Genomic DNA, 11050 nt, shown 5'->3' on the forward strand with positions numbered 1-11050 from the left:
ATAAAACACTTGAATTACTAAAATATTCATGGTTTTAGAAGCTAAACTAACAAAAACAACTTTACATTTGAGTGTTAACCATGTTAAATTATGATTATTTGATTAAATACGGAAAAGCAAAGAGAACAAATTTCAAGTAAGGTCAACATATTTCAAATGGCGCAAATTATACCTTAGTTTCATACAGCTGGTGCAACCGTCCTTTCTCCTGAGAAAGCTGCTTAATTTTGTTAGTGTTCTTCTCAAGTTCCTTATTTGCATCTCTAAGTTTTTTCTCAAGTGTCTCTTTTTCCTTTCGAAGGTCTAAAGATTCCTTTTCACCTCTTACATACTTCATTACCATTGCTTCTTTTTCTTGGCGTGCCTCTTCACATTTCTTGTTGGCCTTCAAAAAAAAATATTACTTAGCATTAATGAAAAGTAATTTTCCAAATGGAAATGTATCGAAATACATGGTAATTGTCTCTTATATTACCAATGCATTTTTTTTTTTTTTGCACAACATTCCCAGGACTTGTGCCATGAAATTTTAAAATGAAAGAAAAAATTCAAAATTATAGAAAAATTGTACAATATCCCTAGCATTTGCCTTTACCCTTTCCTGTTCCTTCTACTTTGGCTAATATGGTTGCTATTTTTCATGTACTCCTCCAGATCCCCTTTCCCACTTTTTTTTAATTCCACGTGGTGTCCCAGGAACATGACATCATGAACCCTATCAATGAGCTCTCTTGACCTCAAACTTCCAGTTGGGTTCAGCCAACAGAAGGCAGTAGGCAGAAGCTTGGGAATGTAGGCAGAGTGAGATCTGGCTCCTCCAGAGTTCCCACAGGTTGGCTGACAGCCATTCCTCTTGTCAGGTGCCCTCTCTATACAACTACCCTCTGGGGTGTAATACCTGCTCCTTGTCCAGCAGCCCTGAAATTCTGCATCTTCCCTTTTTGGGTTCCCTAAATCCTGTTCACACCTTGACAAAGAGTCTTTTTATTAAGTTATCTTCATCACCAGTTTAAGTGTGCCATCTGTTTTCTGCCAGGACCCTGACTGTACAGCTGACAATTTCTAAAATCTTAACTCTCTTTCGAAAATTAAAGTAGCCATATGCTAACAAATGACCATTTAATTTCCTATTTATGAAAAGCTTTCTGAAGCATTTTACACTTAATAAGAAACACCTAATTGGATTAAGTATGAAAATTATATACTCATTTAAAAATTGTCTCTTAGTATGAACCGGAATTCCATATTCTGAAATTTCACAGAATGAAAACTTCCACAAATAGGCCTTCTTTGAAGTAAACTCATGGTTTGCAAATATGGTGAAGCACACATTTATTTTACAAAAGACAGAACTTCAAATTTTAGGAATTTTCAATATCTTTTGTGGTAAATACACACTGATAATGCAACTGAATTGAAGAAGGTAATTATTAAAGTTAGTAGAATGTAGGAAAAGCTTCTATGCTTTGATGAAAAATGGCTGACAAAAATGTTTCATAAAGTTCTGGCACTGCTGATAAACACATCTAGTCAACACTGAGAATGCTATACATATACATATAAGTACTTTAAAAATCTCCCAATTGGGATTTGTTTCCATTGAAATAGTCCACTAATCTTCAGCTTAAGAAAGACATTGAATTAGGGATATGATAGGCCCCTGAGGATGTAACAATGTGCTTGTAGACAAGGACTGAGAAAATTATGCTGGACTTGGCCAACAGAATTAGATTTTTAGACAACTGAGTATCTGTACTTAGAAAAAGTCAATAGTTCATTATCAACTTTAAGAGAAGTCTGGTTTCATAATAATTTAATATTCAGATAATGTATTGGCTATTGGAAACAAAGTAGCAGTTGTGGCCTCTGAAAGACCTCACCATCTAGAGAGAAAGACATATAAACAAACATTATAATATAATATGAAAAATTATAGTAAATGAAGGTACAAAGTCCTTCAAAACACGAAAATACTTACATTCCCTGGGAGGAGTTGGCAGGAAGGGTAAAAGATGCTATACTTGAGCTAGGTATTAAAGGCTAAGCAGAATTCAATAGAATATAAAGGGTGAATCAAGGAAAGGAATTAAAAATAGAGTGAATATCATGTGCAAACACCTAAAAGTATAAAACAGCATGACACATTTAGGGGATATCAAGTTATTTTATAGGGCTTAAATTTGGTATGTTGGCTGGAGTGGGAAGGAAGCAGTTATGAAAACAAAAAGAAGTGTAGATTAGATCCTGAAAGGAAGAACTACTTCTGTCATGGTAATCATGGTAATCAGTTGAGGTTTTATTCCATAGTCAACGTAAAGCCAAAGAAGAATTGATGAATCAGAAGCTCTAATTAAAATGTGTGTTTTAGTAAGATAACTGGTAGCAGCACGGGAGCTTCTCTGAAGTTGAGAGATGGGGGGCAGAAAATAATCGAAAACAGATAATTGTAATAGATAAGGTGAAATATTATGAGGGTCTTGGCTGGGTGCAAGGGGTCATGCCTGTAATCCCAGCACTTTGGGAGGCTGAGGTGAGCAGATCGCTTGAGCCCAGGAGTTCGAGACCAGCCTGGACAACATGGCAAAACCCCGTATCTAAAAAAAACCAAAAAATTAGCTGGGCATGGTGGTGTGCACCTGTAGTCCCAGATATTCAGGAGGGCTAAAGCGGGAGGTCTCTTGAGCCCGGGAGGTTGAGGCAGGAGTCAGCCATGATTGCACCATTGCACTCCAGGCTGGGCGAAAGACCCTGTCTCAAAAAAAAAATAAACGGAAAACATTATGAGAGTCTTTACTATAGCAGGGAATGGTGCACCAGATAATAGCTCTGTTACTCGTGGGGTCATCCATAGATCAACTGCAAAGGAATAACCTGGGGTGCTTGTTAAAAGTTCACACTCCTGGATCCTGCCCCATTCTGCTAATGGCAGCACCTACCTCACAGCATTATCGGGAGGATTAAACAAGACAATACAATAACTGCTATTTAAGCTATTATAGAAAGTTCATTTATGGCACAGATAAAGGAAGACAGGCCAATTAAGGTATTTGGATTTACCCACTATAAGTAAGATGATTATCATTGACTTGGATAAAGATAAGTAAAACATGAATAAGATAACCAACAGATAAAATAAACACAAAGTATATGAAGTGTAGCTTCTACAAGTATGGTTTATGATAAATCCTCCTCATAAATACCAAAAATTTTAGATGAAAAATAACAAATATCTTTTAATATATAATTGAGCTCACAAGAAAGTATGGGAAATTTCCAGGGCTAAAAGATCTAAGACAAAGTAGAAATCCAGAATGGTATACTACGGCTATAAAACCTTCACTGCCCTGTGATATTTACTAATATCAGGCCATGGGAGATGTGGGTGGGGGAAATGTTATCAAGTCCCTGAGAATTTATAATACAGCTACACCCTCTTGTAAGCAGGGTTCAAATACATTCTACCTATCTGGTCTATGAAATGAGGAAACCTTGGCCGGGCACAGTGGCTCACACCTGTAATCCCACCACTCTGGGAGGCCAAGGCAGGTGGATCACGAGGTCAGGAGATCAAGACCATCCTGCTTAACATGGTGAAACCCCATCTCTACTAATTTTTTGTAAAAATACAAAAAATTAGCCAGGTGTGGTGGTGGGTGCCTGTGGTCCCAGCTACTCAGGAGGCTGAGGCAGGAGAATGGCGTGAACCCGGGAGGTGGAGGTTGCAGTGAGCTGAGATTGCGCCACTGCACTCCAGTCTAGGTGACAGAGTGAGACTTCGTCTCATTAAAAAAAAAAAAAAAAAACAGAAAAGAAATGAGGAAACCTCCATCTGGAAACTAAACAGCGGGTGAATGTGTGTGTGCACGTGAACATGGGTAAACACATATGGGAATCTATTTTTAAACAAAACTTACTAGGTTTAGTGACAACAGGTGAAAGATAAACAGGTGTTCATTTCACTAATCTTTCACCTTTTCTATATGCTTGAAAATTCTCAAAAAGTTGGGAGGAAAAGTTAGGAGAAAACAGGAATGAGGCAGATCTATTAATAATTAAATAAATCAGTTTTCCAAAATCTAACAATATCTACTTCTTAGGGTTGTTGTGAAGATCAAACAAGTTAACACTTGTAAAGCATTTTGAACATGGCTTTGCATACAGCTAAAACTCAGTATATCAGCTACTATTATTAGCATCACCTACACTCTTCATCATTAAGGAGAAAACATATATAGTAGTGAATGTAGTATATTGCCATTTGTTTTTTAAAAGGCAGGGAAGGAAAAAAGAAAAATATACAAGTGTCTATGCAACAAACAATTTTGGAAGGATACACAATTTTGGCATCAGTGGTTACCTTTAGGAAGGGGGTAAAATGTTTGGAAGAAGACTTTTTCAAATGTTTGAATTGTTACCATGTACACCAACTACTATTTTATTTTAAATATTAAGCTTCAGAGAGTTTTAGGAAGGAAGGAAGGAAGGAAAGAAGGAAGGAAGGAAGAAGGAAGGAAGGAAGGAGGGGAAGGGGAAGGGCAAGGGCAAGGGCAAAAGGAAGAGGAAAAGGAAAAGGAAAGGAAGAAGGAAGGAAGGAAAGTTCACCGGGTGATTCTAATGATTGGCTGGCTATGTTTGGGCCCGCTAAAACCAGTTACTTCTAAAGCTCTTCGGCTCTTTATTTCCCTTCAATTAGTACAAAAGGGTTCAGAACTGATAGTAGGAGATTTAAACATAACATTTCTAATGCAAGGGGTCAGCATGTTTTAAAGAATCATCCAAATAAAGGCTGAGGATAATGTGTTTCCTAAAGTCCTTCCAGAATGCCATCTACAGTAGCAGCTTCAGGGTAGAAAGGGTGGGATCCACCACAGTCAAATAATGAAAGTGTGAGTTAACCCTTTCAGATTCAAATCATTCTGAGGACTAATTGTTGGTCAGATACTGTGCTACGTTTTGTGGATACAGAAATGAAGATAACAAAGATGTCATCCTTAGAGTTCAGGCAAGTAATAATAAAAAAGCACTGCTTAAAATGACCTCTTCTGAGATCATATATACCAACTCAAAAAGATTACCACGGTATATTAAGTATGGGAAAAAAGGTTACAAAAAAGATGTACAGTATTATTCCAATCAAGCAGGGGGAAAAAGTATATAACCATGCACAAATAAACATGTGTGACTGGTACATGTATATGTAGTAAGATACATAACCAAAATACCAATAATTAGCTATGGAACAAGGAATGGGATATAAAAGGATTGCAGGCAGGGGAAAAAGACATAGAGATTTAAAAAAATTCACTTTTTATTCCATATGCTTTAATTTATTCATCTGTATGTATTTACACACTGATTTAGAATTTCTAATGACTTATTTTATTATTTTTTTTTAGACAGAGTCTTGTTTTGTCACCCAGGCTGGAGTGCAGTGGTGCAACCTTGGCTCACTACAACCTCCGCCTCCCAGGTACAAATGATTTTCCTGCCTCAGCCTCCCAAGTAGCTGGGACTACAGGTTTGCGCCACCACGCCCAGCTAACTTTTTTTTTATTTTTAGTAGACATGGGGTTTCACCATGTTAGCCAGGCTGGTCTCAAACTCCTGACCTCAGGCAATCTGCCCGCCTCAGCCTCCCAAAGTGCTGGGATTATAGGCGTTAGCCATCGAGTCCGGCCTAATGATTTTTATATAAAAGAATTACCTAGTATTAATACAATAGTGAGGTCCAAAATAGTCTAACAGTGTTAGCTTATTTTAACAAACAAGAGTCACCAGAATATCAAGTTAATAATGACAATGTGAGAAATACCTGTTCCATCCGTTGGGCCATCTCTTTGTGTAATTGCTGAATTGCATTTTTAGCTGTAATGTCTTGAGCTACTAGTTTATCTTTGGAAGCTTTAACTTCTTTATTAAGTTCTTCTATTCTTGATTCTAACTGTAAAGAAAATTATATCCAAATATTTTTATAGCTATACCAAACAGACCACGAATACTGCAAATAAATATAAACAAAGTAAATAAACATAAAGAATACAATGAATATACTTCAGCTACAGAAATAAAAACTTTCAGCAATGCTTCTATATCTCATTGGCATTTAGTAAAAATCTGGAGATTCCATTAAGTTAAGGTATCTGGCAACCCCTAGAATATCCACTAAGGAATAACGCAAAGAAATACAGTAGAGTCCCGCCTTATCTGTGGCTTCACTTTCTATGGTTTCAGCAACCTTCAATCAACCACAGATCAAAAATATTAAATAAAAACTTCCAGAAATAAACAATTCACAAGTTTTTAATTGCATGACATTCTGAGTAGTGTGATGAAATCTCGTGCTGTCTTACTACGTCTCACTCAGATTGTGAGTCATCCCTTTGTGCAGCATGTCTGCACTGTACACACTCCCTGCCAGTTAGTCACTTAGCAGCCATCTCAGTTACCAGATTGACTATGGCAGGATGACAGTGCTTGTGTGCAGCAACACTTAGCCCTTAATTAATAAGTAAGTTTACGTATTAGTGGCCCCAGAGCATAAGAACAGTGATGCTGGCGATCCACAAGTGCCAAAGAGAGGCTTTAAAGTGCTTATTTTAAGTGAAATGGTGACTTGAAAGAAAAAAAATCATATGCTGAGGTTGCTAAGATCTACAGTAAGAATGAATCTTCTATCCATGAAACTGTGAAGAAGAAAAAAGAAATTCATGCTAGTTTTGCTGTCACACCTCAAACGTCAGAAGTTATGGCCACACTGCATGAGCGCCTTGTTAAGACAGGAAAGGAGACAGGCAGTGGCTTATGCCTGTAATCCCAGCACTTTGGAAAGCTGAGGAGGGGGAATTGCCTGAGGTCAGGAGTTCAAGACCAGCACAGTCAACACAGCAAGACCCAATCTCCACAAAAAATTTTAAAAATTAGCTGGGCATGGTGCTGCATGCCTGTAGTCCCATCTACTCAGGAGGCTGAGGCAGGAAGATTGCTAGAGCCCAGGATTTTGAGGCTACAGTGAGCTGTGATCCCACCATGGTACGCCAGCCTGGACATCAGAGTGATGAGACCATGTCTCTGAAAAGAAAAAAAAAGAAAATGAAAAGGGCATTGATTTGTCAGGGGCAGATAAAAACAGAAACATATTCTGATTAATGGCAATCGGGTTCAGTGCTATTGACAATTTCATGCATCTACTTAGGATCTTGGAAGAAATTCCCCTCAGATAAGGGGGAATTAATGTACCGTATAGAGAAAATATCATGAAAGAAATGTAAATGTTATATTAGACAACATTCACTTAACGCAAAAGAAGGCAGTGAAGGAGGAATAGGGGAAGAAAAAAGACTTGAAACACGGAAAACGAACGATATGGCAGACATAAATTCCACCATCAACAATAACATTAAATGAAAGTAGATTTAATAACCATGTAAAAAGGCAGAAATTAACAGACTTAATTAAAAAAACAAGATTCAACTATATGTTGTCTACAGAAGGCATTTTAGGTTCAAAATGCAAACAAACTGAAAAGAGTGGAAAAAATACATAATGCAAACAGCAATCATAAGGAAGGAAGAGTAGCTATACTTACATAAAAACAGACTAAAATTAAGAATGTTACTAGAGATAAAGAATAGCTCATAAAAATAAAAAAGATCAAGCCATCAGAAAGATCTAACAGATAAATGTATATGCATCTAAGAATGTAGCATCAAAATACATGAGACAAAAACTAACAGAAATAAAAGGGAAAACAGACAAGTCAACAATAGTTGGAGACTTCACTACCCTACTTTCAAATAACGAATAGAATTAGGCAGACGATTAACACAGAAATAGGAGACTTAACCGCTACAAAACAATGGAATCTAATACATCTACACAACACTCCACCCAGGAACAGCAGTGTATACACTTTCATCAAGTGCACATGGAATATTCTCCATGACAGAGGATACGCTAGGTTACAAACAAACTTCCATAAATTTAAATGATTAAAATCATATGGAGTATGTTCTCCTACCATAATGGAATAAAATGAGACCTCAGTAACAGAAAGAAATTTGGGAAATTCACAAATTTGTGAAAATTAAAACACATACTCCCTAAATAAACACAGAAGAAATTGCAAGGGAAATTAGGAAGTACTAGATGACTAATGAAAATGAAAACATAATATACCACAACTTAGGAGACACATCTAAATGAGTGCTTAGAGGAAAATTTATAACTATAAATACCTATATTAAAAAAGAAGAAAGGGGGCCAGGTGCGGTGGCTCATGCCTGTAATCTCAGCACTTTGGGAGGCAGAGACAGGAGGATCACCTGAGGTCAGGAGTTCGAGACCAGCCTGGCCAACATTGTGAAACCCCGTCTCTACCAAAAATACAAAAATTAGCTGGGTGCGGTGGCGGGCGCCTGTAATCCCAGCTACTCGGGAGGCTGAGGCAAGACAATCGCTTGAACCCAGGAGGCCGAAGTTGCAGTGAGCTGAGATCGCGCCACTGCCCTCCAGTCTGGGTGACAAGAGTAAAATGCCGTTTCAAAAAAAAAAAAAAAAAAAAGAAGAAAGGATATCAAACTAATAACCTAAACTTCCATCTTAAGACACTGGAAAAAGAGCAAACTAAACCGAATACCAAGAGGAGGAAGAAAATAATAAAAACTAGAATGGAAATTAATGAAATGAAGAATAGAAAAACAGAGACAAGCCCAGGTGAAGTGGCTCATGCTTGTAATCTCAGCACTTTGGGAGGCTGAGGCAGTGGATCGCTTGAGCTCATGAGTTCAAGACCAGCCTGGGCAATATAGTGAAAACCCGTCTCCACAAAAAAATACAAAAATTAGCTGGATGTGGTAGTGCATGCCTGTAGCAGCAGCTACTCAGGAGGCCGAGGTGGGAGGATCACTTGAGCCTTATAGGTAGAGGCTGCAGTGAACCAAGATCATAACACCACACTCCAGCCTGGGTGATAGTGCCAGACTCTGTCTCGGAAAAAAAAAAAAAAAGAAAAGAAAAGAAAAGAAAAGAAAAAGAAAAACGGAGACAACAAACAAAACCAAAAATTAGTTCTCTGAAAAGATGAAAATTGACAAACCTTTAGTTGGAATGACTGAGGAAAAAAGAAAGATGACTGAAATTACTAGAATCAAAACGAAAGAGGGACATTATTACTGACCTTATAGAAATAAAAAGAATTGAATGAATAAATACTATGAACAATTTAATTTAGAGACGAAATGAACAATTCCTAGAAGACACAAACTACCAAAACTGACTCAAGAAGAAAGAGAAGATCTGAATAGACCTATAACAAGTAGAGATTGAATCAGAATAACAAAAAAGAACAACGAAAACCTACCCACAAAGAACAATTCAGGCCCAGGTGGCTACACAGGTAAAATTGTTTAAAACAATTAAAGAAGAATAAATACCAATTCTTCACAAATTTTTGCTCTTCCCCCAAAAAGGAACACTTCCCAACTCATTCTATTCATTCCTAGGTATACACCTGAGAGAAATGAAAGCATATGTACACATAAAAACTAGTACATCAATGTTCAGAGGCATTATTCATAATAGTCAAATGGCAGAAACAACCCAAATGTCCATCAACTGATGAAGGGGTAAACATTAAAACATTAAATATCTATATAATGAACTACTATTCAATCATTAAAAAGAATGAAGTACTGATACATGCTACAACTTGAATGAAACCTTAAAAACACTATGTTAAATAAAACAAGCTAGATAAAAAGGGGTACTTATTATATAATTCCTTTTATATGAAATGTCCAGAATAGGGAAATATGTAGAGACCAAAAGATTACTTGTTCCCTAGGGCAGGGTTGAGGGAGTACTGTTGGAGGGAAACGAGAAGTGACTACTAATGTGTGCTGCATTTCTTTTTGGGGTGATGGCATGTTCTATAATTGTGGTGGTTGTACAAGTAAAAGTCATTGAATTGTACACTTAAAATAAGTGAACTGTGTGGAAAGTTAATTATATCTCAATAAACCTGTTGAAAGAGACCTAAATCTTACTTTATCATACACATATACTAATTTTCCTTATTACAAAATTATCTACAGCAACACTGAGCAATAGAAGTACAAGCCACGTGTGGAATTTAAACTTTCTAGTAGTCACACTTTAAAAAGTAAAATTCTTTTTACTGCTGGGTGCGGTGGCTCATGCCTGTAATCCCAGCACTTTGGGAGGCCAAGATGGGCAGATTGCCTGAGGTCAGGAGTTCAAGACTGGCTTGGCTAACATGGTGAAACCCTGTCTCTACTAAAAATACAAAAATTAGCCAGGCGTAGTGGCAGGCGCCTGTAATCCTAGCTACTCAGGAGGCTGAGGCAGGAGAATTGCTTGAACCTGGGAGATGGAGGTTGCAGTGAGCCAAGATCGCCATTGCACCCCAGCCTGGGCAACAAGAGCGAAACCCCATCTCAAAAATAAAATAAAATAAAATAAAAAATAAAAAAAAGAAACAGGTGAAATAGTTTATTAAACCCAATATATCCAAAATATTATCATTCCAATATTATCAATCCACGTGAAAAAAATGAGCTGTTTTATTTTTATACTAACTCTTCTAAGTTACATGTGTATTTTACACTTACAGCACTTCTCAATTTAGACTAGCTACCTTTCAAGTGCTCAATAGTTATGCAGCTGGTGGATGCCATATTAGATAGTGCAGATCTAGAGATAAAATTAAGAAAGAAAAGCCTGTTATACTGATTTTCTATTTAGAAGCATAAAGTTATTGAAATGCTAGCAAAGGCCGGGCGCGGTGGCTCAAGCCTGTAATCCCAGCACTTTGGAAGGCCGAGACGGGCGGATCACGAGGTCAGGAGATCGAGACCATCCTGGCTAACACGGTGAAACCCCGTCTCTATTAAGAAATACAAAAAACTAGCCGGGCGAGGTGGCGGGCGCCTGTAGTCCCAGCTACTCGGGAGGCTGAGGCCGGAGAATGGCATGAACCCGGGAGGCGGAGCTTGCAGTGAGCTGAGATCCGGCCACTGCACTCCAGTCTGGG

At 37.7% G+C, this 11050-nt stretch overlaps 1 protein-coding gene across 3 annotated transcripts in view; it reads right to left on the bottom strand.

The window, feature by feature from the left end:
• The window catches only part of CCDC186 (coiled-coil domain containing 186), a 54835-nt gene that overhangs the window by 24905 nt on the left and 18880 nt on the right, over nucleotides 1-11050 (bottom strand). For all 3 annotated transcript variants that reach the window (XR_003121234.1, XM_025397595.1, XM_025397596.1), the window contains 2 exons: nucleotides 5813-5941; nucleotides 173-385 (listed from right to left, as the gene is read on the bottom strand). Coding sequence is in view for 2 of the 3 variants with exons in the window: in XM_025397595.1 (XP_025253380.1) it covers nucleotides 173-385; nucleotides 5813-5941 (342 nt within the window). In the remaining variant the exon portion in view is untranslated. The remainder of the gene's footprint in view (nucleotides 1-172; nucleotides 386-5812; nucleotides 5942-11050) is intronic.

Source organism: Theropithecus gelada, chromosome 9 (genome assembly GCF_003255815.1).
Source record: "Theropithecus gelada isolate Dixy chromosome 9, Tgel_1.0, whole genome shotgun sequence".
Lineage (NCBI taxonomy): Eukaryota > Metazoa > Chordata > Mammalia > Primates > Cercopithecidae > Theropithecus > Theropithecus gelada.